The following is a 26338-nucleotide window of genomic DNA, read 5'->3' as shown; positions in this document are numbered from 1 at the left end:
GCATATCTGGTCTCCCGTTCTTATGCTCCTGGAACCCGAACGGCCTCTTCCGCCGTTCGCCGGCATGCACAGACAAATGTTCACCAATAACGCTAGTTCGACCTTCGGACGGCGAGGGCCAATGTACCGATAGACGCTTCGCATATGCAGCATATTCCGGCCCGGACGCGCTTGGCCGTACATACAGCCGATCTTCCTCTCTTCCCCTCAACATCGCCATCTCTACCTCTTTCCCAACATCGCCCTCTCGATATCTTCTTCAGACCCTGATCGACCTTGACCTGAAGCTCAGAAGATCGCGTCCAATGCGCAACAAGCGCACATTCCCGCACAACAGGCCATACAGGTCCCGCAACATCCCATCCCCGATTCATCCTTTTTGACCACTACCTCTTGTGGGCCGGGGGCGGGATAACCCACTACGAGATCCAATCCAAGACAAAGTCAAAGTTAGGAATGTTCAATCGGGACCGGGTTTCTCGGTCCTGAAAAGGGGGAGGAAATGGGACGGATGCTTACTGGATTGGGGAGGTCCGCCGTAAGGTGCTTGCCCGTTGTAGACCCTATTCCCATCCGGTCCGCGATACCGAAAATATCGGCTCCCATCGCTTCGTACGATATAATCTGGAGCCCTTTCAAACGAATACTTACCCTTGAGGATACTGAGGTGCGCCTTGGCCGTATGGTCCGCCTGGAGGAGGATAGCCTCCCTGATTCTGATCGCTCAGAATGCCAATCGGCTCGTTCAGCTAGATCGGCGTTCGACGTTGACGTGGTACGCCGGCTTACTTGTGGATAATACTGATTTTGCTGGTCCATCGTGTCTTGTTGTGGTTTGCTACCGTTTGGTGATCGTGATTGAGATCTGGTTTCAGGATTTCGATCCAATGAGTAATGAGTAAGAACACCAAGATAGAGGCGGTATAAGAGTATTCGCTCCAATCAATCACCGAGAAAGGAATCCTATCTCGATTCCTGACCCGTGAAGTATATATATGTCTCCTGGAAAAACTGCCCGCAGTCGCCGATCCACCATCAAACCGTCCAACCGATCAATTTCTTTTGATGACAAAGGGCTCAAAGGAACGTTCCGACTGCGAGGATTTTCTGATGGTCCCCTCAAAACGGTCTTCGCAGCAGAATCGTCCGCGCGCGGAGTTCGGGTATCGCAGGAAGCATGGCAGGCGAGAGACGGAGCGCTCGGCACGGCTTGATCGATTTAGAGTTCTGTTTCGAAATGGTGTTTCACTTGAAATACTGTAGGTTCGTACGGGTGCCAAGCGCAATCGTGAGACAACGGACATCCAACTGTTTACCATCTCCAGGATAAGAACACGTTTCGGAACCTTCTGCCTTTCGAGTATTTGCAATATCTAACAAGAACCATCGGCTTAGAGAAAACAGCAGGTACTCCTTGGACACCGTCTACGTGGACGTCACCGATCGCAAGATCGGACCGCTTGAGCTATTCGAATTAATGAGCGGATATCCGCCACAGGGCTGACGCGGCGTTTCATGTATACAAGATTTAAGAGAAGATCTGTCTCTAAGCAGCGTGCGAAACATCTTCCTGGTGCTTGACCTCCTGGACAGGGAGCTTGTCCAATCCGATCTGTTTAGCGATCCTTTGACGACGAGCGGCATCCTCGGCACCGGACTGGTCTCGGAAGAATGCGTCGATCTGCAAAGGAACATGCAAAAGAAGGGAGTCAGACAAAGACAAGGCAAAGACACTCATCCGTGAACGCGCGACTTACCTCTTCCAAAGTCCTGTTCTTGAGCTCGGGCAGCAAGAAGAACGCCCATAACACTCCGAGGATCATGAACGCCATGAAGAGCAAGTAGGTGCCGTATCCGATGTTTTGCAAGGCGATAGGAGTGATGGTCGCGACGACGAAGTTCATGAGCCAGTTGACGGCGGAAGAGAAGCCCATACCCTTGGCACGAAGAGACAGGGGGAAGACTTCAGTCGAGACGACCCAAGCCAGGGGACCCCACGTGACGGCAAAGATGGCGATGTAGATGTAGAGGAAGGCGACGGCGGCGTTTCCAGCGGTCTGGTTGGCAGTCCAATTGTCACCGAACTGAGCGACGATCGCGGAGATGATGGCGAGACAGATGGCGAGCGAAAGGGAACCCAGAAGCAGTGTGGGCTTTCGACCCCAGTTGTCGACGAAGAGCACAGCAGGGATGGTGAAGACAAAGTTGACGACTCCGACGATACCGGTGGCGAGAATTCCGGTCATACTCTCAGGCAAACCGATGGACCTGAAGATGGTAGGCGCGTAACTATGGCAAGGTACAGCCCGTCAGCTGCCGAGAACCCGCGGAGACTCGTGCGAAGAGATACTCACTAGATGACCGCATTGATACCTGACCACTGCTGGAGAGCCTGCGCGGAAGCTCCCAAAAACAATCGGTGGACTGTGAAACACCACAAGCGGTCAGCCTCTCGATCGACCAGGCACTCTCGCACGGGGCTAGACGACTCACGCAAAGTCTTGGTAGTCAAGAGTCGCTTGTAATCCCGGATCGCATAGTAGAACTCGCTCTTTCCAGGCCCGTATCGCTCGTGCTTCTCGTCCTCCTGGACCAACTGCTCGGCCTGCAGCGCCATGTATTCCGATTGAATGAGAAGCGATTCGGGTTCGGCATCTCGCAAGTTCGCCAAGGTCATCAAACATTCCTCCTCCCTTCCACGCAACATCAACCATCGAGGCGAGTACGGGAGGAAGAAGGCTCCACCGCAGAGGACGATGGCGGGGATCAGCTGCAGAGCCAAGGGAATCCTCCAGGCTGCCTCTCCTCCGATAAAGTTTGTGCCGTATGAGATCCTGACGAAACGGAAAATCCAACGTTAGCCGAGTTTGTCCGCAGATGGATGGAAAGAACATCCTTACCAGTAACTGATCAAGATACCGAACGTGATGGCCAGCTGTTGCAACGCGACAAGAGATCCTCGAATACCGGGAGGCGCGAGCTCTCCGTTGTACTGTACGCATCCCATAACGTTGAGCACCACCGTCGCATAACCCAACCTTGATTGCGGTCAGAACATACCATGGGCACCAACATCGACAGTGCTCCGACGGCCATACCACCGATCCATCGTCCAGCCCAGATGAAATCGATGTTGTCGTTCGCTCCAACCTAGCAAAAACAACAACAGTCTCATGCGTTCAGGTTCCGTCCTATTCCCCTTCCACGTAGCAGACCAACCCACCTGCAAAGCTGTTCCGAGCATGAACACTACACACCACATCGAGATCGAGCGTTTACGAGAGATCTTATCGGCAATCGGCGCAGCGATAAGGGCTCCGACGAAAGCTCTACATTACCAAAGCGTCGTATGGTCAGTTTCCGCGTATTCCTGCCATGTCTGCCGAAATGTGCTCACCCCAATTCAAGGATAGAGGTAAGTAAACCCTTCTTGACGGCGTCGACGCTATCGTCGAGAGCTTCTTGACTGAGATCGGGATCACCCAAGACCGCTTGATATCTATCGAACACCACATCGATAGCAGAAAAATTAGATTTTCGTCTCGAGGTCGTGTCGTCGTCCTTGTTGAAGACTCTCGAAACCTACCTTCGTTGGAAATCATACATCACTTGCACTTGTGCGAACACTCCTTGGTTGTATCCGTACAACACTCCACCCAACGATGCGAAGGTCGCGAGACCCAACGCCTTTTTGTTACTGACGAGACCCCTAAATCCCGAAGGTCCCTGGGTAGGGATGCCGAAAGCCGCATCGGCACCAGCAGCTCCTCCACCGCCCATTTTGGTCGTCTAAGTGTTTAAAGAGGTTGTTGAAGAAAGACACAAAGTCGGGCAAGGATAGCACTCTTCCTTGAACAAGGCCAGATGATCTGCGGTTGTGAATCGAAGTATCGACATCGCGGGCGGGGATGAGGAGGACCACTCTGTCTTTTCCTTCGGGGCTCTATATATGTTGTCTGCCCAGCCATGGGGCACACGAGCTCGTACCGAATTTTCGGGGGCCTGCGGGTCATCCCCCCAATCCGAATCGAGGACGATGTCGGGGCCAAGCCGAACCTTTGCAGGCTAGAAGCCAGAAATTGCGAGGGGCGGGCTACCCCGACACGAACGTCATCAGCCCCAGCTTCTCAGCTTCTCAGCTGACCGGGTCTCCTGACGGATCGCTTGCTAGACGACAGCGGCTGGGAAGGTGAAAATGGAAACAAGTCCCGCTCCGATTCCGTACCGTGTGTTGGCGCTTGCACGCAGAAACGTGTTTCGACTGGGAGATGCAAGGAGCAACGCGTCACATACGGGATCAGATGTGCGGCAGTTGCTGTGTACCTTGCGGTTCTGGAGCGATCTATTCCCGGCCTGAACTTGGGACGTTCGAGGCTTGCCGCCGGAGGGTGGCCAAGACATGTGACCAAGACGATCTTGGGACGTCGTGCAACCGAGTTCTTCTTACGATTTCGGGTCCCGCCTGGATTGACAGTCATATCTGTCAGCTTCAGCTTTGCAGCTAGGTCGCTGGGATTGGTAAGAAATCGCCCTCGACACAGACTGACGAGATCGAAGAAGGGATCTTGTCAGGTCACGAATCAGTTATCTAAGCAGTCTAGTACTGAACCTCCTGCCCGTTCAGTCGCTGTCGGGGAGATGCCATAGTTAGGTGCGATGCCGGTTTCATCATCGTTCGGCCGGCGATACTTGGACCGGCGACCTCCAAACGACGAGTTGTAGATGGCTTTCGGCAGTTTCGACTCCGACCGCTCGGTCGAAGTTTGGGAGATCACCGGGGAGGATACTCTCTGGTCGCTGAAGGAAGCCCGTGAGCGAGGCGTTGTTTGTTCCTGCTATACAATTCCCTTACGTCAATCTGAGATGCTATCAGCGGCATTGACGTCTCACCGCCTTACCATATCATCAGTCTCATCTGATCGAGCGTTGTCAGCGCGCCCGACCCGCGGGCAGCGCTGGCCGTTCCAACAGAACGCTGGACATCTGGCCTGGATCGTTTCATCTACTATTCTCTACTCGCCTATCCCAAGAGGGTTGTCCAGTCCGACCATACGAAGCCATCGCTTCGCGATAGCGTTGCTGATCGGCGACTTCTCATCAGCCATCCATAAAATGAAAATACTCCGATCATTCCCTCGCGAAAAAGTCAACAAACGCTCTGATCTCTGATCACACTCTACTTGATGACTGCAGGGTACGTATTCTAGATCCGATTGTACCTTTCGTTTATGCTGGCTCCCGGCGGAAAACATACGCAAACCATACAAATAACCTTGGATGAATTGGACTCAAGCTTGCCTTATGGGCTGGGCCTTCGGTCAAATGTTGGTCAGTTACATCACCGGCGCCCACCCTGCCGAACCGTACGGCTCGACACTCGCACTCGCCCCAGTTCAAGCCGTCCTCCACTCAGAGGCCTGGGTATTCACCAAGATGATCGCCAAGATCCGGGGCAATATGTCCACAAGTCAGACTTTGCGCCTTCATTTCCGGATGATCAAGGGGGTCTTCCTGAGCATGACCGCGTTCCACGTGTACAAGTCATGTAGATGGGGTAGCGTCTGGACGGGACCCGATCGAGGAGCACACCGACTCTGGCTGCTGGCGACTGTGGCCTTCGAGTTGTTCTGTTTCAGTATCGGACACTCTGGTCAGTAGCCTAGCCTGGATACATACGGAATGTAGAGAATCTGAGCTTAGATTGATTTACAATTTCCTTTCGCACGCGAACCCTCGTATGCATTCATAGCACTGGACCCCGAAATACAAGAAGCTGTAGCCAAAGAAGAGGAAGATCACCGCAAAAGCGAAGCAACTCGCCTTCAGGTGATCCAGGATCGCGATGTTCAGGACGTCGCTCGAGCAGAGGAAGTTCTGTAGTAGGATAGACAATGCTTGAATACCACGAATGCTTGCGGCCTCGGTCGACTCGTATACAGGTTCTGAAGCTACGAGAGTCTTGCAACGATCGAAATGCTCGGACCTCGGATCGGCCAATCGAGAATTCCATCCGATCGCTACAGTTGATCATATCGTGACATTCTATCATCTTACACCTCGCTCATCATTCCCGCTTCACTGCTGGACCATCGCCTGCGCATTCCCACCCTTGCTGAAAAACTCTTTCGCCTGTCCACACCGAGGGTTCGTGCAGCCAGGACACCTCAACCCCATCTGTATGCTCGTCGGTCCGACCTTGCCCTCGGCCTGTTCCTTCAGATGGTTCGAGACCATGTCCGCGAGGGCACGGATGAAGATGGGAGAGTCGTTCAGGGATTCCGCACGTTTTAGGTTGATTCCGAGCTGTAGCGTTGACAGCCATAGCGGCATGTCAGTCTGGCAGGTTATCGCTCGAATCAAGCTCGCGGGACCTGAACTCACCTCGTCGGCCTCCTCCTTGACCTCGATGTCCAGCTCATAAAGCGTCTCGATATGATCACTAGTAAAAGCGATCGGGACCAACAGGACGTTCTTCTTGCCCAGCTTGGCCAGTCCCTTGATCGAATCCGAAGTCTGGGGACCTTGCCAAGCGGAAGGTCCGACTTGGGACTGCCACGTCAGACGGTAAGGGTTCGTGAATCCGAGCTGGGTCATGACGGCGTGCACGGTCGCGGCGACTTCAGAGATGTAAGGGTCGCCTCGGCTAGAAGGGAAAAGCGACAAGGTAGGAGGTACGTAATTAGCTAATCGATCTCCCTTCCATGGCTAAGACCCGCTCGGATACCCACTTGACAACCGAGAGCGGCAACGAATGCGCCGAAAAGAGGATGACAGCATCCTTCCTCTCTTCCACCGGGAACTGTTCCAACGCGGTCTTCACGTTCGTAGCGACCGCCTCGACCAACCCCGGATGAGTCGGCCATCGATCCAAGACGCTCCACTCGACCTCTCCATTCCCACCCCACCCAAGACCTCCCTTGATCAACTTGTCCTCGCTGTCACCCTCTTTCGGGGTCTTCCCCTTGATCGTAGCGACCCGCATCAACTCGTTCAAGCTGCTCCCCGTCGTCGAACAAGAATACTGAGGATATTGACTGAACGCGATAGCACGCTTCACCCCGTCCCGCCTCATCTCCTCGAGACAAGTCTCCGTCAGAGGTTCCGCATAACGGAACATGACGTACGGCTTATGAGGGGCCGACTCTGGGTTGAGCTCGTCCAAGAGTTTACACATCTCGGCTCCCTGAGTTCGGGTCCATCGGAGGATGGGGGAACCGCCTCCGATGGCCGTGTACTGGGCCTCGATCTTGGGTGTCCTTCGGCGGGCGATGGTGGGGGCAAGGTATGATTGGAAGGGGAGGGGGATGAGGTCGTGGTCGTGAAAGAGCCGGGAGAGGAAGCTGTGGACTTCGGGGATCTATCGTCGGAGCGATGAAGAATAGATGAGCTTGTCTATCTTCTGGTGTATTTTGACTCGGATCGCTCACGGTGGCAGGTCCTCCCATGTTCATCATGACAACGGCTATTAACAAGATCGGGCAAGTCTTAGCCTATAGAACGGTCAATCGAGAGTTCCTCCAGTAGATGATAGCTTACCAGTAGGACTATCGGATCGAGCCAAGTGACGTCGTCATCATCAGCTGTAATATCCTCTGTTTAGGATTCATCGTGCACACTCACGCCTTGTCACTGCCCGTCTCATACTTGCTGCTCTTGTGCAGAGTGGCCAACCCGCGCTGAGCTTGTCGGAGGTGGTTGGTCGATCGTCCGATCCTCGCTACGGCTGACATGGCGGTCGCAGGCATTGTTGCTTTTGGTTTCCTCCTTTGCTAGCTGAGAATATGAGGTCTATAGAAGTGCGATACGGGACTGATCAAAAAGAGTAGGACCTTGTCATGATATCGACTCTACCTCATTCGCTCAGAAGCAGGGAGGCGGATCGACTCGATCTCGCTAGACATTGTGGTTGATCACGTGACTCTACTACAACTTCTGTGTGACATCACCTCCGAATGACCCGAAAAGCTAAACACTCTGCACGATCCGTACGATCTCAACCGGAATGTGGTTCGTAAACCTGCTTGGGACGGTCGTATTCCGTTGTGCAGCAGAGATCGTAGAGATCAACTGTGGCATGTTCATGGCCAGATCCGTCGCTCATCAGCGGGAAATGTTCGCTTAGCTACCCTCGATGGACCGGTCTGGAAGGATGAGCTTCCCGTCGAACGCGATCCGACCTCTAGGAAGGGTTTCGAAGGCTGGCCGAAGGTGTCTTACTGTTATCCGTTCCGATCGATTAGCTCGTCGTGATACACCATATCGTGCGATAAAAACTTGAAAGACTGTCAAGCTGGGGTTGCTCGATCTCGGTGGCCGACGATCGCTCGGGAAGAACCGGCATCGAAGGGTGAAACTGTTGAGAGGTGGACATGAGGGTGTTCTCTATGTCCGCGCCGCTAGTCGCTATATATAAAGGTCGCTATGACAGGTCGCTGTTACATTGTACTACCTTACTTTATTGATATCAAGTCTCTTCGTTCAACAGGTTATGAGCCCAGGTTTGTGACCATTACGACCTAGTTACAAGCCCTAGACGATCTAGATATACAGGTTCGTCGACGTCGCCAGCGACTCGAACGTATCAAGCGAACGACCTTCACAAATCGACATGGAATCACTTTCGGGAGCGAAGGTGCCGACTCTGGTCGGACAAGACAATTACTTTGTCTGGAGGAATGCAGTGAAAGACGCCTTACTGGCGATTGGTGCACTGCATGTCATCAGTGACGAAGCGCCGGAAAAGCCGGAGCGACCGGTCGTCACAGTCGATGGAGAAGGTACTAAGATTGCGCCGACATCCGCGGAGATGTCGCTGTATATCGAGGATCTCAAGGAATGGAAAGACTTCAAGAACAAAGACTCCAAAGCGAGAGGACTTATTGGACTGACTGTCTCTGACGGTTTGCGACTCGAAATTAGCGGTGTCGACACGGCGAAAAAGCTGTGGATGACCCTTGAGCAGTTGCATCAACTCGACGACGGTGAATATCGGGCTGACATTGGCCGACAGCTAGCAAACATACAGTTGCAAGAGAGCGACGACCCGGACGACTTCCTTGAGAGATTCAATACTCTTCTCCTCAAGGCAATCAATGCGTCGATGTCGCTCACAGAAGAACAGAAGTGTAGCTACTTCTTACAAGCACTTCCGCCAACCTATCGACCGGTTCGTACGGAATGGAAGTCGCTGAAGTCGCGGGTTGCAATAGCGGCAACTGGAAGCGCGACAGCTATCGGAGTTGCCGCGTCGCCAGCAAGCGCGACTTTTGCGGATCTGCGGATCATTTTCAACCAAGAAGTTGCGGAAAGAAAGCGCGAGCGCGAGAGAGCTGGTTCCGCGCTAATGTTTAGCGCTAAGCGAACGAACACGCGTAAGCAAGTCGATCGGTCGACTACGTGCTGGAACTGTGGCAAATCAGGTCACAGATCGAACGAGTGTCGCTCTGGGAAGAAGGGGGATGGATATACTTTCAAACCAAAGCGACCTCAAGGAAGTGGTAACCACAATGGCCAGAAGTGGAAAAAGTCTTTCAATAACAGGTCGCGAGAGAAACCATCGAACAATGGACCAAGTGCGCACGACTTGGCTGCTTTGCTCGGTCAAAGCGACCTGGTTGGGGCGATTCTTCAAAATGACACGACCGACCTTGAGATTCAAGGCTCAGTCATGGCCAGTATCGCCAAGACTTCCAACAGCATTGTTTTCCTTATCGATTTAGGCGCTACTGAGCATATCTGCAATGACAAGAGCGCATTTGCGAAGATCGACCGTATGTCGATGCCAAAGACTTTCGACACCGCTGGAGGACCTGTCGAGGCGACCGAAGCGGGAATTGTCAAGCTGGTGACTAACAAGGCGACGATGTCGCATGTACTCTTCGGAGGGGTACATTATCTCAAGGAGTCGCCAGCGAATCTGCTGTCGCAAGGACTGCTTATCGACAGGGGATGGGACATGTCGATCACCAAGACAGGTGGTACTATGTCAAAGCAAGGTACGACTATTCAAATCTACCCTGCAGGAGCAAATGGTCGCTTGCGAGCTATCATTCTACCTCTGGCGAACGGTCGCAAGGCGAAGACTGACACCACTAGTCAGTTGAATGACTCGACCGCCTATGTCGCTGTGCAAAGCACAGACTCGCTGCGCAATTGGCATCGCCGTTTGGGACACATGGGCATCTCTACTATCCAGAAATTGGATGACGACAAGTACCTGGATATCTGTTACGGCGGATGTCGCTAATTGGCGATAGGTCCTAAGTCGTAAGGCGTAGGGTGCTTAAGGTCGATCGCAGGTAGTCGGGAGAATGTCGCAAGTTCGCTTAGATGAAGCGGGTTCGGGTGCGGGATACGAATCCAGAGATGTATGGATAAGGAAGGTGATCACTCGGTGTGAGGTACCAGATTCGGTCTAAGGTAAAACGATGAAGCGTAGATACTTAGCGACGTCCTTGAGTTGTAACCTCTCCGCAACACGTCTTGAAGATGTTGTAACAAGTCAGATAGGCGTGTATTGAATGTGATATCGGAACTTGACCTCTAACTATTACAGAGCGTCCTCTATCGAATTCGGTCAAGTTCCTCTAGCTATTTATACGGAGACGAGTACGTAGACGAGGCTGGCGAACACTGAAAAGACCCAAGAGAAAGATTGGCGAGAGATGGCGAAACTGGAAGAACGAGATGGCGAACAGCCGAATCCTGTCGAGAGCAACCGGATTCGGTAGAGAAGGCGAGTTTGAGTTCTCATTCGTCCCTAGGTACGTCGGGTAAGGTTGTCGAGGTCCTGAGTAGAGTTGTCGTGTACCTCGAGGTCCCTGTACCTGTTTGTGATATGTGTCGGGAAGGTTTGTTGTTTCGGTGAATGGTGAAGGCGAATAGTAGGGGCGACCGAATCTGCTCCGAGGGAATCGGATTCGCCTCGTCGAGCCGGACTTAGGTATATGCTGATGTCCGTAGATCGAGCCTGTGTGCCGGTAGTCGACTCACGTGATGATCCCGTAACAATATCACTGACAAGAAGGAGAGCGACTTCAAGATGGTGGACTGCGACGTGTGCGCCAAGGCCAAAACAGCGCGGCTTCCCTTTGGCGACGCACCTGTTCAAGCAAGCGAACCTTTGGAAATCCTTCACAGTGATCTTGCAGGACCATTGAAACCATCGACAAAGGGTAACATCTACTACATGACATTGATTGATGACAAGACCAAGTATGCAGTCGCCGTCGCGATGCCTTCAAAGATGTCGTACAATGTCGTCGAAGCAATGAAGATCAACTTTCCTATCCTGGAGAAGGCTTTCAAGAAGTCTATACGAGTCGTCAGGACTGACGGAGGCACAGAGTATCTTGGGCTTGTCGCTGACTACCTCAAGAAACAAGGAATCATACATCAAGTGACGACACCTTACACTCCGCAGCTTAATGGTGTCGCTGAGCGTTGGAATCGAACGATCAAGGAAATGGTCGGGTCGATGCTGATTGACAGCGGACTCGACATGTCGTTCTGGGATTACGCACTTAGCTACTCGATTGCAATCTTGAACATGTCGAAGCGAATGGATGGTGTCTCACTCGAGACTTTAGTATCCATCTACAAACCAGTCATTGGGCGACTCCAACCTTTCGGGTCGCACTGCTGGATTAGAGTTCCGCCAGAATCGCGGAACAAGTCAGATCTGACGACACCAAAAGCGCTCGCTGGCCGCTTCCTAGGATTCAATGGACCAAGCTCTGGATATCAAGTCTTGGTCGAATCGCCGGAACGACGCATTTTCCGGAGTCGCGATGTCGTGTTCAAGCGTTCGGAGATTACTGATACTGATGGACCACAGGAAACTCCATCGACCAGACCAGCAAGTCAGCAGGTGACTATACCTCTGGTGACGACAGGATCGGGCGACAGTGATGACACACCTAGAGTCGAAGCCGAAGAAACACAGCATCAGCCACCTGTTCGAGAAGAGCGACAGGTGCAGACTGCTGCAGATCAACTCCCACAAAGCGTAGCTACGACTGTCAACCCGGATCAGGTCGCAGCTTCAGAGGGAGCTCAGACATTGCGGCCGACACCAGTGTCGCAGCCAGCCCCTGGACCACCTAGACGGTCGCCAAGGTTTGTCGAATCAGGGAATCCCGACATCAATGTCTTGATGCACATGGCACGTGTCGAAGTTGAATCCGACCCATTGACATATCGACAAGCAATGGACAGTATGAATGCGACATACTGGCAGGAAGCGATCGACAAGGAACTTGGGGCGGTCGCCAGCACCGGTACCTGGGAGGAAGTTATCATTCCAGAGGGAGCCAATGTCGTCGGCTCAAAATGGGTGTTCAAGACAAAGATAAACTCTGCTGGAGAGATCACCAAATTCAGGTCGAGGATTGTCGCGCAAGGATTCACACAGGTCGAAGGTGTCGACTATGACGACACTTTCAGTCCTGTCGCTCGGCTGACTTCGCTGCGAGTCCTATTAACCATCGTAGCGACAGAAGACCTTGAACTTCATCAAGTCGATGCCGACACAGCTTTCCTCAATGCTGTTTTGAAAGAGCTCATATACATGAAGTTCCCAGACGGGTACAAACCAGCCGACAAGAAGTCCACAGGATTACGACTTGTGCGCGCACTCTACGGACTCAAACAGTCGCCACGAGAATGGTGGCAGCTGTTGTCCGACTTCTTAGGGTCGCTCAGCTTTGAACGACTCCATGCCGATTGGGGTCTCTACTGTCGGAAAAGCGACAAGGCCTTTCTGCTTCTGTATGTTGATGACACACTAATCGCTGCCAAGGACGTCGCAACCGTTGAACAGATCAAGCAGGAACTCAAGTCCAAGTGGAAATGGACTGATATGGGCGAGGCTGCCTATATATTGGGACTCAAGATCGAGCGACATCGACCATCAAGGACCTTACGACTTAGCCAAGAGGCTTATAACGACAAGGTCTTGGAGCGATTCGGGATGGACAAGTGCAAGGCGGTCGCTACACCTCTTGATGACACCAAGATGGTAAGGTGCACTGATGACGACCTCATTGACAAGGCCAGAAGGACCTACTATCAATCCATTGTCGGCTCGATCATGTGGTCGGCGATGTCGCTTCGACCAGACCTCATGTTTACTGCAGGGTATCTCAGTCGATTCAACAGTAACCCAACTGAGGATCATTTGAAAGCAGCGAAGCGGTCGCTGGCTTATCTCAAGGGCACCAAGCATTTTACCCTTGTATTGGGAGGTCGAGTCGCTGAGGCAGTGGATAGAATCATCGGATACTGCGATTCGGACTACGGTGGCGACCTTGAGACACGTCGAAGCACCACTGGCCTATGCTTCAAATTCCGTGGCTCAGTTATCTCCTGGATGTCGACTAGGCAAGCGACGGTCGCTACTTCGACGTGCGAAGCCGAATATATGGCCCTCACAGAAGCCACCAAAGAAGCAATTTGGTTGTGTCGCATGCTTGAAGAGATGGGCAAGAAGGTCGAACTACCTATGCAGCTGTTCTGCGACAATCAAGGAGCAATGGCACTTGCCGATAACCCTGGACAACACAAGCGAACGAAGCACATCGACATTCGCTACCATTACATTCGAGAATGTATAGACAACGGTCGCATCATTCTACATCATGTTGGTACCAATGACCAAGCGGCGGACCTACTTACAAAGTCGCTCAGGGGTCCCAAGCATGATCATGGCTGTGCGCTATTGCGACTCGAATGACTGAGCAAAGTCGAGTCGCTAGCAGTCGCACATCATGTTGTCGGTCACAAGTTATTATTGAAAGGTATTTGCGCATTCCAATTCAATGGAATACAAGGACATGGTTATATATTACAATCGGTTGAGGAGCTGCTGGAGCAAGACCTCCTGTCGCAAGTTGGACTCCAGGATCTGCTGGAGGAGTCGCTCGGTCGCGTCGATCGGAGTCGCGTCGATCGCTGGAGTCGCGGCGGTCGCCGGAGCCGAGTCGGTCGTTTGCTGGTTGGGAGCAGGCTCAAAGAAGGAGGAGTAGGTGTCGCTGTCGCTGTCCGTGCGATCGGCGTCGAAGTCGAAGGTGTCGAAGGCGCTCGCACCCGGAGTCGCGTCGATACTGTCGAAGGCGCTGGCAACTGGAGTCGTGTCGCGGTCGCTCATCTCGAGATCGATGATGGGGACTGGCTTTGCAGGGTGACAGGCCTGAGCAGACATGATGCAGTAGAAGCACTTGTGATGGTCGCTCGTGACGATACAGGGAACCTCCCTGTCGACGCATCGCTGGCAGGTGTCGGTCGCCTCGCTGATCGTCGCATCGCTGTCGGTGTACAGCTTCCTGGCGTTGGTCGCGTGTCGATTGACCTTGCTGCCAATGGCCTCGGTGATTATGTCGATCAGGCGCTGTCGCTCGGTCGGAACTGGGGTGTTCACAGCTGGGAAGGCTGCGACAGGGCCCGGGAGTGTCGCTTTTTGGAAATAGGAAGGAGCGTAGGGAGGCATGGTCGAATGATAGTACTACTCTTTGGCTTTAATTCGATGCAAAAACGAGGTGGATCGGACCAATATTGAAGGAGTTATGATGTTTGCCAGATTTCCTGGTTTGTGCGAAGATCACGTCCGACGGCGACGACCAGGTCACGGATGCCTTTGGAAAAGTGGATCAGCTTCCGCCAGGTGGATCAGCTTCCGTCAGGTGGATCACGCCGATCATGGATCACGCGGATCACCGGCAACCCGTGCATAGCGAGAGGGAGTGTTGAGAGGTGGACATGAGGGTGTTCTCTATGTCCGCGCCGCTAGTCGCTATATATAAAGGTCGCTATGACAGGTCGCTGTTACATTGTACTACCTTACTTTATTGATATCAAGTCTCTTCGTTCAACAGGTTATGAGCCCAGGTTTGTGACCATTACGACCTAGTTACAAGCCCTAGACGATCTAGATATACAGGTTCGTCGACGTCGCCAGCGACTCGAACGTATCAAGCGAACGACCTTCACAAATCGACATGGAATCACTTTCGGGAGCGAAGGTGCCGACTCTGGTCGGACAAGACAATTACTTTGTCTGGAGGAATGCAGTGAAAGACGCCTTACTGGCGATTGGTGCACTGCATGTCATCAGTGACGAAGCGCCGGAAAAGCCGGAGCGACCGGTCGTCACAGTCGATGGAGAAGGTACTAAGATTGCGCCGACATCCGCGGAGATGTCGCTGTATATCGAGGATCTCAAGGAATGGAAAGACTTCAAGAACAAAGACTCCAAAGCGAGAGGACTTATTGGACTGACTGTCTCTGACGGTTTGCGACTCGAAATTAGCGGTGTCGACACGGCGAAAAAGCTGTGGATGACCCTTGAGCAGTTGCATCAACTCGACGACGGTGAATATCGGGCTGACATTGGCCGACAGCTAGCAAACATACAGTTGCAAGAGAGCGACGACCCGGACGACTTCCTTGAGAGATTCAATACTCTTCTCCTCAAGGCAATCAATGCGTCGATGTCGCTCACAGAAGAACAGAAGTGTAGCTACTTCTTACAAGCACTTCCGCCAACCTATCGACCGGTTCGTACGGAATGGAAGTCGCTGAAGTCGCGGGTTGCAATAGCGGCAACTGGAAGCGCGACAGCTATCGGAGTTGCCGCGTCGCCAGCAAGCGCGACTTTTGCGGATCTGCGGATCATTTTCAACCAAGAAGTTGCGGAAAGAAAGCGCGAGCGCGAGAGAGCTGGTTCCGCGCTAATGTTTAGCGCTAAGCGAACGAACACGCGTAAGCAAGTCGATCGGTCGACTACGTGCTGGAACTGTGGCAAATCAGGTCACAGATCGAACGAGTGTCGCTCTGGGAAGAAGGGGGATGGATATACTTTCAAACCAAAGCGACCTCAAGGAAGTGGTAACCACAATGGCCAGAAGTGGAAAAAGTCTTTCAATAACAGGTCGCGAGAGAAACCATCGAACAATGGACCAAGTGCGCACGACTTGGCTGCTTTGCTCGGTCAAAGCGACCTGGTTGGGGCGATTCTTCAAAATGACACGACCGACCTTGAGATTCAAGGCTCAGTCATGGCCAGTATCGCCAAGACTTCCAACAGCATTGTTTTCCTTATCGATTTAGGCGCTACTGAGCATATCTGCAATGACAAGAGCGCATTTGCGAAGATCGACCGTATGTCGATGCCAAAGACTTTCGACACCGCTGGAGGACCTGTCGAGGCGACCGAAGCGGGAATTGTCAAGCTGGTGACTAACAAGGCGACGATGTCGCATGTACTCTTCGGAGGGGTACATTATCTCAAGGAGTCGCCAGCGAATCTGCTGTCGCAAGGACTGCTTATCGACAGGGGATGGGACATGTCGATCACCAAGACAGGTGGTACTATGTCAAAGCAAGGTACGACTATTCAAATCTACCCTGCAGGAGCAAATGGTCGCTTGCGAGCTATCATTCTACCTCTGGCGAACGGTCGCAAGGCGAAGACTGACACCACTAGTCAGTTGAATGACTCGACCGCCTATGTCGCTGTGCAAAGCACAGACTCGCTGCGCAATTGGCATCGCCGTTTGGGACACATGGGCATCTCTACTATCCAGAAATTGGATGACGACAAGTACCTGGATATCTGTTACGGCGGATGTCGCTAATTGGCGATAGGTCCTAAGTCGTAAGGCGTAGGGTGCTTAAGGTCGATCGCAGGTAGTCGGGAGAATGTCGCAAGTTCGCTTAGATGAAGCGGGTTCGGGTGCGGGATACGAATCCAGAGATGTATGGATAAGGAAGGTGATCACTCGGTGTGAGGTACCAGATTCGGTCTAAGGTAAAACGATGAAGCGTAGATACTTAGCGACGTCCTTGAGTTGTAACCTCTCCGCAACACGTCTTGAAGATGTTGTAACAAGTCAGATAGGCGTGTATTGAATGTGATATCGGAACTTGACCTCTAACTATTACAGAGCGTCCTCTATCGAATTCGGTCAAGTTCCTCTAGCTATTTATACGGAGACGAGTACGTAGACGAGGCTGGCGAACACTGAAAAGACCCAAGAGAAAGATTGGCGAGAGATGGCGAAACTGGAAGAACGAGATGGCGAACAGCCGAATCCTGTCGAGAGCAACCGGATTCGGTAGAGAAGGCGAGTTTGAGTTCTCATTCGTCCCTAGGTACGTCGGGTAAGGTTGTCGAGGTCCTGAGTAGAGTTGTCGTGTACCTCGAGGTCCCTGTACCTGTTTGTGATATGTGTCGGGAAGGTTTGTTGTTTCGGTGAATGGTGAAGGCGAATAGTAGGGGCGACCGAATCTGCTCCGAGGGAATCGGATTCGCCTCGTCGAGCCGGACTTAGGTATATGCTGATGTCCGTAGATCGAGCCTGTGTGTCGGTAGTCGACTCACGTGATGATCCCGTAACAGTATATCCCCCTCCGGAATGGCGCGCCCCGAGCCATTGTGTTTCAAGTATTGATCGCATCAATTTGTTTGATGATTGTCTACGACGCGTTTGTTTTGATTTGATGGCGACCGATTTTTCCATTTCGCTAAGGCCCCTCGACTCGCGTCGAGTGGGGGGTATAAGCCGGATCCGTTTCGATTGAAGCGAATTGTGCCCTTCCTTTCTCGAAGATACTCAACGATGCCGTCTCCTGACGTATCTCCCAAGATTGAGGAACGCTCGACTCTTTCTCGAGCCTCGACCGTAAATCCAGGAGACTCGGCTTCTCGTTCGTGCGATTCGAGTCGATTCGGTTCCTTTGCGTGCACTGATCCAGTTCCGCTTTGTGTGTAGAAGTCAACCAAGTCTTTTCCGGAGGGATTTTTGATTTCGAAGAACTCCGCAATATGGACGACACGGACGAGGTCGACCAGAACCTGGCCTCGAATATAAGGGGGCTGTCGGTGACCCGATCGGGGTTGGAAGGTAAGCAGATTCGGTTCCGAAAGGCGGTTTCGTTTCGCTGAATTTGTTGGGTTCTTCGCAGGTGGTGAACCGGCTCGTCGGGAAGGGCTCTACGGGGAAGCTCGTAGGCCGACTGGACGCCCGATATCGGGCGAGGACGTTGCCATGACCGGGCAACCTTTAGACTCGGTCGATGAGGAACCGGTTGCGGGGCCGAGTGCGGGTGAGTAAAGCGAATCTGCTTGGATTCTGAATCGATAATTCGTAACCTGATACTATGTCTATTCTTGCTCGATTGTAGCTGTCGTGTCACCGCCCAGGACTCCTCGAGGGAGGTCGATTCAGCGGAGTCGACAAGGCCGACACAGCGCGAGGTCGAGTCGAGGGAGAGGAGCCGCATCGGCGGGTGCGAGGGTCGATGTCGAGAACATCGATTTGGGGGGTGCTCTCGTGCGCCAACGGTCGGTGAGCCCAGAACCCGGTAAGCGTTCTTGTTTGGTTTCTACCGGATCCGGTTCAATGAAGCTAATTTGGATAATCACGTTCCAGCTCGGCCCACCGACTTTGAAGGCGTACAGCCGACTCGGCGAACGGGTGCAGCGCCTGCCAACTTCTTTGACGACCTGTCGGAGAAGAAGAAGAAGAAGAAGGTGGTGACGTCCGAGGATGCAGATTCGGACTACCGCGACAGCGGTGAACCGGGTGAGTCGCCCGACGCGTCTCCCGGGTCAGCGTACGAACGGCAGATCGAGAGTCGCTATCAAAGAGCGTTCGGGACTCCTGAATTTGCTGGTTCGTACTCGGTACCCGTCGATCGGACTCGTTTCGCTGAACCAGATTTGCTTGATTTTAGCCGAAAGCGAGGGGGCCGACTCGATCATCGACATTGGGGATGAGAGCGTGATCAACATCGGCACGGTCGGCACTGAGGGCGACGAGTTGGCGTCGACACCGGAGCCCGAGTGGTGGGATAGTGAGTAATATTCGTATTGTTTAAGCGAAACCGTTTGCTTCGAGCTAATCCGCTTTGTAGCCCACGCTGGTATCGTCAACGCTACCGACCAAGAGATCATCGATCACGAGGCGAGGCCCGGCGAGCCTCCTTTCTCGACTCGAGTTGGGACGGCCAGCGAGGTGAAGACCAGGAGGGCGGTGGTAAGCTCGTTTCGCTTGCGTTCAAGCGGATTCGGCTAAATCTTGTTCGTTCCGGTAGTTGCAATCACGTCGCCTAGCTCGCGCTCAAGCCAAGGAGGGTATCGTGAACGACCCTAAGTGCGAGGACTGCGAGGGCCTCGGGGACGAGGAGTTGAGTTGGGGATGTCGGTCCAAGGTGAACGACAAGTCTGGGACTTTGAAGGGTTGTGCGGAGTGCACTGGTCGGCGAAACACGTGTTCGCTTACCGGACAGCCGATTCCGGAACCTCCCGGCCGAGTTCCCAGCCCCAACACCGCGGCTGCTGCTAATGCAGCACAACCGACTACTCCTCCGGCGACGAGTAGTCTGCTTCCTCGAGCTCGATGGGAAGCGCAGATGGTGAGTCGAATTTGTTTCAACGAACCGAATCTGTTTTAACGCAACCGAATTTGGCAGCAATCGGCCAGAGACCGTATTCAGGTCTACGCCGACATGCTCGAAGATGCGGGCATCAAGAAGGGTCTCTCGAAGGCCTTGGAAGACCTCGACAAGGTCCGGGAGGCGATCGCGGCGGAAGGTGACGCGGCCTTCAAGAGGGTTATCAACCCGTTGCCGGCGCCCACGCCCAAGAAGAGGAAGACCGGAGTCGTATCGACTCCGAAGGATTCGAAGAAGTCGGGGGGTAAGTCGACTCCGAAGGGCAAGGGGAAGCAGAAGGAAGCGGATCCGGACGAGGACGAGGAAGAGGAAGAGAATGATGGTCGCCCGCCGAAGCGAGCCAAGAAGGATTGAAGCGGTTCCGCTTCGTCTATAATTTGTTTTTGGGTTTTGTATTTTCTTTCAATCCGAGTCGTTTGATACGATGAATCCTATGCGAGCGAGAAGTCCGAGACGAGATCCAGAAGAGTTCAGAACATATGTTTATCCGTATCTCGGTCCAGCCGGGATCGGTTCAATGAAGCGGATTCGGGAAAGTTACGCTTCCCAACCCGGAGGCTTTGGCTTAGTCGGGAACCGAACGTGGAACTCCTCTTGTGCCTCTGCTGTGTTGTTGAGATCTTCGAGGGGTACCCAATCTTGTCCTTCAGGTCCTGAATAGCCTTTCCATTTGATTAAGTACGCGAATTGGCGTCTCCTGATCCTGCTGTCGATAATCTCTTCGACCTCATACTCGTCATCGTGAGGAGATTCGACAATTGGTCCAGGAGTCTGTACTCGTCCACCAAATGGGTTCTCGTAATGTGGTTCCAACATGTCGATGTGGAAGACGTTGTGAACCTTGAGTGTGGTCGGCAAGCGGATCCGGTACGCATGAGACGAAATTGCTTCGATGATTTCGTAGGGACCGTATCGCTTGTGATCCAGCTTCTTGGTAGGTCGCTTGGTCGCGATGTATTTTGATGAAACATAGACCTTCGATCCTACGGTGAATTCGGGAGGGTTTTGGTGTTTCTGGTCGAAATACTTGGCAGCTCTTTCGTTAGCTGCAGTCATCTGTACTCGCATCTGTTCCCAAACTTCTTTCATATCCCTAGCTTCGATCCTTGCGACGAGAGATTCAGCCCTGTGTTTGTCGAGACTGACGTCGAATCGTGGTTCGTAGCCAAAGGTTGCCATGAAAGGAGAAATACCGGTAGCGCTATGCTTCGCGTTGTTGCAAACGAATTCGGCTAAGGGAAGCAGATTCGCCCAGTTATCTTGGTGGTAACTGCTATAGTGCCGAAGGAATCCCTCGAGAGACTGGTTGACCCGTTCAGTAGCTCCGTCACTCTGAGGGTGGTAGGCTGTAGTCAGGTCGCTCGAGATATCGAGAAGCGCGGTAAATTCTTTCCAGAATTTCGAAGTGAATTTGCTTCCCCGATCCGAAACGATCCTGTCGGGCAACCCATACTGCGTAAAGACCTCTTTGAGGAAGATCTTGGCTAAGTCCTTAGCTGTAGAGGTTGTCGTAGTAGGGACGAACTTGACGCGCTTGGTGAATCGGTCGGTAATTACCAGTATCGAGTTGAATCCTTCCGAATTTGGTAGTTCTTCCACGTGATCCATGGAAAGATCCGAATTCGGTTTAAACGGAACCGAAAGTGACTTCAACAAGCCATAAGGCTTGTGTCGATTGGTACGATCTCGCTGGCACACCTCGCAAGATGCGACGTAAACCTTCACGAAGCTGCTCAAATCGTTCCAGTAGTAATCCCTTGAGATAAGTTCGATAGTTCGTTCTCTCCCGGGATGTCCAGCCAGCGAAGCATCGTGTCGTGCCTTTAGTACCAAGAGCTTGATCTCCTCGCAGTTAGGGACGTAGATGGCGTCCTTGTACTTGAGGATACCGTTCTTGGTCCAGGACCAGATTTGTTCGTCCGAAGCGGCTTCGCTTCCGGTAACCAGATCCGTTTCGTCCTGTTTCCAGATTGCTCTGAATGCCGTGGAAGCGAATTCATCAGTCAGCGCGATTGCTTTTACCTCGCTGATGATGCGGTCGATGAGATCTCCATCTCCCCCTTTTTCTGGATTCGCTTCCATCTCGCGGATATACTCGTTCATCGCAGCCAGATCCTGCTCTTCAGCTCTTCGGTAGAGTTCAGAATCCCTGATGTTGTCGAGCCACAAGGTTTTGGGCAAGAGCGTGGTGAAGTTGGGCTGATTATGTTCGAAAGAGTTAATACCTCCTCTACCTGGGTGGTAATCCGGTCGGCGTGTAAGCGAATCCGGTTTACCTCCCTTAGTTCCGGGTCGGTACCGAATTGAAAAGTTGAAATCCGCCAATGTTTCGGCTATTATAGGCGTCACGTGACGCGCGACCTACGGTGCGCGTCGCCTCGGGGTCTCGTTCGGAGACCCTCTCGGAGACCCTCTCGGAGACCTTTTAGGAGATGTCCTCGTAGACGTCTAACTAGTACCTTGTAGTAGTTAGACATCCGTTATTACATCGCTATGCCTACCGTTACCTTTCCCCAGTCCCGCGACCTTATTACCCCAAGACCCGGCAGGTCGGCTGCCAGGCCTTATAGAATAACGGATCACCAAAGGACCCCGGCTGGGAACGTGAAAGGGGGTAGTGATGGGATCCCGCTGCACATTGGTGCTAGCGGTAATCCTAGTGGTCCGGAGAGCCACCTCACTCTGGTAGGAGTGTTCTACCCGCAGGGGATTCCTGTGCAGGCAGTGATGATGGTAGATTCGGGGGCCACGGGTATGTTCATGGATCGGACGTTCGCGAGGATCCATAACTTTGATGTGATAGACCTAGAGAACCCTAGGACCGTCACGGTCATCGACGGAAGAGAGATAGTGGGTGGTCAGATCACCCAGAAGGCACATGCTATTGTGCGGACAGGATTGCACCAAGAGAAGGCGGAGTTCTTCTTGACGGATTTGTGTGGGTACGCGGCGGTCCTCGGGATTACATGGTTACGACACCATAGCCCACACATCCAGTGGGATACAAATACAGTCACCTTCGCGGACGACTGTTTGAAGAAAGGATGCGTCAAGAAGGTAGAGGTAGTATGCTCCCCCGACGAGGTGGAGATAGAGACGCGGAATATCGATCCGCTGTCGAGAATGAAGGAGCCGATCACGGAGAATCTCGTGGTGGCTCAAATGCAGATGACGAGGGAGGATGAGGAGCGGGCCCGCAGGCCGGACCTGTGGGACTGGGACGTCAAGCCCACCGACTCGATTCAAAACGAACTCGATCCTCCCGAGTACATGGAGAAGTTGCGGGACGTTGTGCCGAAGAAGTACCATGAGTACCTCGGAGCGTTCTCCAAGACGAAGGCAGATTCGCTGCCTCCGAAGCGCTCGATCGATCATGCGATCGAGCTGAAGCCTGGAACAACTCCCACGTATGGGAAGTTGTACAACCATTCGCAGAAGGAGACGGACGCTCTCAAGGCGTGGTTGGCGGAGAACCAGGCGAAAGGGTTTATTCGACCCTCGAAATCCTCGTGTTCGAGTCCGGTACTGTTCGTACCGAAGAAAGGGGGCGAATTGAGGCTGTGTATTGATTACCGCCGCCTCAACGAAATTACCGAGAAGGACAGGACCCCCCTGCCGCTTATCTCGGAGACCTTAGATCGCCTACGGGGATCGAAGGTATATACGAAGATGGACCTGAGGGGAGCGTACAACCTCCTGAGGGTCAAAGAAGAGGATGTTTGGAAGACCGCGTTCACGACACGCTATGGTCTGTTCGAATGTCTCGTCATGCCATTTGGTTTGACAAACGCGCCGGCGACGTTCCAGCGTTGGATGAATCAGGTCTTCCAGGACATGTTAGACGTGTGTGTGGTCGTCTACTTAGACGACATATTGATTTACTCCGCCGATCAGGGGACACACGACGAGCACGTACGGGAAGTGCTGAGGAGGCTACAGGCGAATGGCCTGTACGCAAAGGCAGAGAAGTGTGAGTTCGACACGACGGCGACGGAGTTCTTGGGGTATGATATTGCCCCTACGGGGGTCAGCATGAACCCGTCGAAGGTGAAGTCGGTGTTGGAGTGGGCGGCGCCTCGAAACATCCGAGGCCTGCAGTCGTTCTTGGGGTTCGCGAATTACTACCGCCGGTTCATACAGAACTACTCCAAGAAGATTCAAGGCATGACGGCCTTGACAAAGAAAGGGGTGAAGTACCACTGGCCGGAGTCAGCGGACGCTGCCTTCAAGGAGTTGAAGAAGGCGTTCACCGAGGCGCCCATCCTCGCTCACTACGACGAGGAGCGCCAGGTGGTACTGGAGACGGACGCATCGTCAGGTGCGATGGGAGCGGTGATGTCGCAGGTAGGGGACGACGGGAAACTACATCCCGTGGCGTTCATGTCGAAGAGCCTTACGCCGGCTCAACGAAACTACGACGTACACGATCGCGAGCTGCTCGCCATCGTGTACTGCTGCCAGATATGGCGGCATTACCTGGACGGGAAGTTCCCGGTGAGGATCCTTACGGATCACAAGAACCTGGAGTACTTCAAGAAGGACAAGATGTTGTCCCACCGACAAGCGAGATGGTCTCAGTTGCTGAACCAAATCTCGTACACGTTGGAGTACAAGCCGGGGGCAGAGAACGGGAAGGCTGACGCGCTCAGCAGGAGAGAGGAATTGATGGAGGAGACGGAGCCCAAGCAGGCAGAGACCCTGTTGCGCCCCGTTAATGTAGACGCGCTGGTGGTCAGCGCAGCGACGGTACAACCCTCGTTGCGGTTGTGCGGAACGATCCCCGTCATAGGGGATTGGTTCTTGAAAGCGTTGATCCCTGCGGGACAAGAGGATCCGGTCGCGAGAGACCTGATCAAGGGCGTCAAGGAGGGAACCTTGACGAATAGTCGGTACAGTCTGAGCCCGGGAGGCGCGCTCATGTACGACGGGCTGGTGTACGTTCCCGATGCGGGAAGCTTGAAGACGGAGCTCTTGAAGAGGCTCCATGATGGGAAGACCGCCGGACACTACGGGCGGGACAAGACGGAGGACCTGGTGAGTAGAGATTTCTACTGGCCGGGTATGAAGGCGTGGATTAGCCAGTACGTGGCTAGTTGCGACAAGTGTCAGAGGAATCGGAGGCCGAGGGCCAAGCCAGTCGGTGAGCTGGCTCCCCTGAAAGCGGAGACGGAGCCCTACCAGTCGATCACGTGGGACCATATCACGGACCTACCTGAGTCGAGGGGTTCGAACGCGATCCTGGTGATCGTCGACCGCTTCAGCAAGCGGGCACATTTCGTGCCTTGTCGGAAGGACAACGACGCCAAGGTGTTGGCACAGATGTTCCTGCAGGAGTGGGTACGATTGCACGGGTTTCCCCGGCAGATCATCTCGGACAGGGGAACGCTGTTCACGTCGAGATTTTGGAGGGAGTTCTGTGAGTTGTCCGGTGTCGAGCCTAGTTATTCGACCGCCTTCCATCCCCAGACGGATGGTCAGACGGAGCGCAGTAATTCGACGCTCGAACAGTACCTGCGGACGTACGTCAATTACCAGCAGGACGACTGGACCGATTTGTTGCCCATGGCGGAGTTCGCCTACAACAATTCGAAGCACTCGGCGATCGGCATGTCGCCGTTCATGGCATCGGAAGGGCGGGAGCACGCCGTCGAACTCCCCATGCCTATCGCCAAGGATTCGGCTGTGGAGTCGATACAGGAGTACAGAGAGCGGATGAACAACATCTGGGAATCTGTTAATGTCGCGCTGAGACAGGCCAGGGAGGATATGGCGAAGTACGCGAATCGGAAGCGTACGGCGGTACCGGATGAGGGGTACAATGTTGGCGACATGGTGATGTTGTCGTCGGCTCACGTCAATACCGTGAGGCCGAACAAGAAGTTGGAGTGGAAGACCTACGGCCCGTTCAAGATCACGGAGGTCGTAGGAGAAGGTCGCATGGCGCGACGTTTGGAATTGACACCGGGGATGCGTAGAATCCACCCGGTGTTTCATGTCTCGCTGCTCATCCCGTACAAGCCGAACGAGCTTCCTGGGAGAGCAGTGGACCCACCCCCTGAGCCAGAGGTGTTGGACACCGGAGATTTGGGGTGGGTGGTATCGGAAATCGTACACTCTAAGGAGTTGCGTTCAACGCGCGCCGGGCGTAGGACCCAGTACTACGTGCGCTTCGAGGGGTACGGGGACGAGCACAACGAGTGGGTTAGCCCCTCGGATTTCCACCACAACGACACGCTGGTGCTGGAATTCCATAAGCGACACCCTGAGTTGCCGGTACCGGGCCGCCAAGAGTACGGCGATGCTTGATGCGTTCGGAGCTCGCATCTAGGAGGGGGATCCTATTATAGGCGTCACGTGACGCGCGACCTACGGTGCGCGTCGCCTCGGGGTCTCGTTCGGAGACCCTCTCGGAGACCCTCTCGGAGACCTTTTAGGAGATGTCCTCGTAGACGTCTAACTAGTACCTTGTAGTAGTTAGACATCCGTTATTACATCGCTATGCCTACCGTTACCTTTCCCCAGTCCCGCGACCTTATTACCCCAAGACCCGGCAGGTCGGCTGCCAGGCCTTATATCGGCCCATCGAATCTGTCGACGATTAAGCTGCTTGTTGGTGGCAAAATACTCGAGGTTCTTGTGATCGGTGAGGATTTCGATCGGTTTCGCCATCCCAAGCAGAATCGGCTTCCAGTGATTGAATCCTTCAACGATCGCAAGTAACTCCTTGTCATGAACGGTATAGTTGATTTCTGCCGGGTTCAACTTCCTTGAAAAGAATCCTACCGGATGCAGCTGTTCGTCCTTGTAGCGCTGGCTAAGGACGGCAGCGATGGCGTAGTCCGATGCATCCGTTTCAAGATAGCAGGTTTCGTCCGAATCTGCTTGA

The 26338-nt window shown here is 53.4% G+C and overlaps 5 protein-coding genes across 5 annotated transcripts; 1 reads left to right on the top strand and 4 right to left on the bottom strand.

Annotated features, from left to right (window-relative positions):
- Positions 1–288: 288 nt before the first annotated feature.
- Positions 289–819, bottom strand: HD553DRAFT_341400 (uncharacterized protein; the record flags this gene model as incomplete). Its single annotated transcript, XM_046182632.1, has 4 exons — positions 289–419; positions 520–563; positions 652–716; positions 790–819. 4 exons carry the CDS (start codon positions 817–819, stop codon positions 289–291), a joined length of 270 nt encoding a protein of 89 aa, XP_046037575.1.
- A 475-nt stretch (positions 820–1294) lies between these two features.
- Positions 1295–3889, bottom strand: HD553DRAFT_295178 (putative galactose transporter). The gene is made up of 9 exons (XM_046178484.1): positions 3587–3889; positions 3398–3499; positions 3224–3329; positions 3061–3150; positions 2901–2992; positions 2494–2834; positions 2355–2424; positions 1758–2289; positions 1295–1681 (listed from the first exon to the last, which is right to left on the bottom strand). The coding sequence occupies exons 1-9, from the start codon at positions 3778–3780 to the stop codon at positions 1547–1549; spliced, it is 1662 nt and encodes a 553-aa protein (XP_046037574.1). The 5' UTR covers positions 3781–3889; the 3' UTR covers positions 1295–1546.
- A 1404-nt stretch (positions 3890–5293) lies between these two features.
- HD553DRAFT_334942 (uncharacterized protein) lies at positions 5294–5889 on the top strand. The gene is made up of 2 exons (XM_046182172.1): positions 5294–5650; positions 5750–5889. The coding sequence occupies exons 1-2, from the start codon at positions 5302–5304 to the stop codon at positions 5878–5880; spliced, it is 480 nt and encodes a 159-aa protein (XP_046037573.1). The 5' UTR covers positions 5294–5301; the 3' UTR covers positions 5881–5889.
- HD553DRAFT_309846 (putative ferrochelatase) lies at positions 5890–7819 on the bottom strand. The gene is made up of 6 exons (XM_046179761.1): positions 7621–7819; positions 7537–7544; positions 7428–7462; positions 6729–7357; positions 6382–6643; positions 5890–6303 (listed from the first exon to the last, which is right to left on the bottom strand). The coding sequence occupies exons 1-6, from the start codon at positions 7743–7745 to the stop codon at positions 6076–6078; spliced, it is 1287 nt and encodes a 428-aa protein (XP_046037572.1). The 5' UTR covers positions 7746–7819; the 3' UTR covers positions 5890–6075.
- Positions 7820–13843: 6024 nt separating this feature from the next.
- On the bottom strand, positions 13844–14485 carry HD553DRAFT_341395 (uncharacterized protein; the record flags this gene model as incomplete). The annotated part of the gene is made up of 1 exon (XM_046182631.1): positions 13844–14485. The coding sequence occupies one exon, from the start codon at positions 14483–14485 to the stop codon at positions 13844–13846; it is 642 nt and encodes a 213-aa protein (XP_046037571.1).
- Positions 14486–26338: the final 11853 nt, after the last annotated feature.

Source organism: Filobasidium floriforme, assembly GCF_021052385.1.
Source record: "Filobasidium floriforme strain CBS 6241 chromosome Unknown HD553scaffold_8, whole genome shotgun sequence".
Classification (NCBI taxonomy): domain Eukaryota; kingdom Fungi; phylum Basidiomycota; class Tremellomycetes; order Filobasidiales; family Filobasidiaceae; genus Filobasidium; species Filobasidium floriforme.
The sequence above is the reverse complement of the archived record's forward strand: the minus strand, read 5'-3'. Positions and strand labels throughout refer to the sequence as shown.

Coding starts and splice junctions, on each gene's coding strand:
- HD553DRAFT_295178 (XM_046178484.1), bottom strand. CDS start 3,780: ATGGGCGGTGGAGGAGCTGCTGGTGCCGATGCGGCTTTCGGCATCCCT. Junction 3,151..3,223: donor TGCTCGGAACAGCTTTGCAG/GTGGGTTGGTCT, acceptor TGTTTTTGCTAG/GTTGGAGCGAACGACAACAT. Junction 2,425..2,493: donor CTTGACTACCAAGACTTTGC/GTGAGTCGTCTA, acceptor GGTGTTTCACAG/TCCACCGATTGTTTTTGGGA.
- HD553DRAFT_309846 (XM_046179761.1), bottom strand. CDS start 7,745: ATGCCTGCGACCGCCATGTCAGCCGTAGCGAGGATCGGACGATCGACC. Junction 7,358..7,427: donor ACATGGGAGGACCTGCCACC/GTGAGCGATCCG, acceptor CTCCGACGATAG/ATCCCCGAAGTCCACAGCTT. Junction 6,304..6,381: donor TCAAGGAGGAGGCCGACGAG/GTGAGTTCAGGT, acceptor TCAACGCTACAG/CTCGGAATCAACCTAAAACG.
- HD553DRAFT_334942 (XM_046182172.1), top strand. CDS start 5,302: ATGGGCTGGGCCTTCGGTCAAATGTTGGTCAGTTACATCACCGGCGCC. Junction 5,651..5,749: donor TTTCAGTATCGGACACTCTG/GTCAGTAGCCTA, acceptor ATGCATTCATAG/CACTGGACCCCGAAATACAA.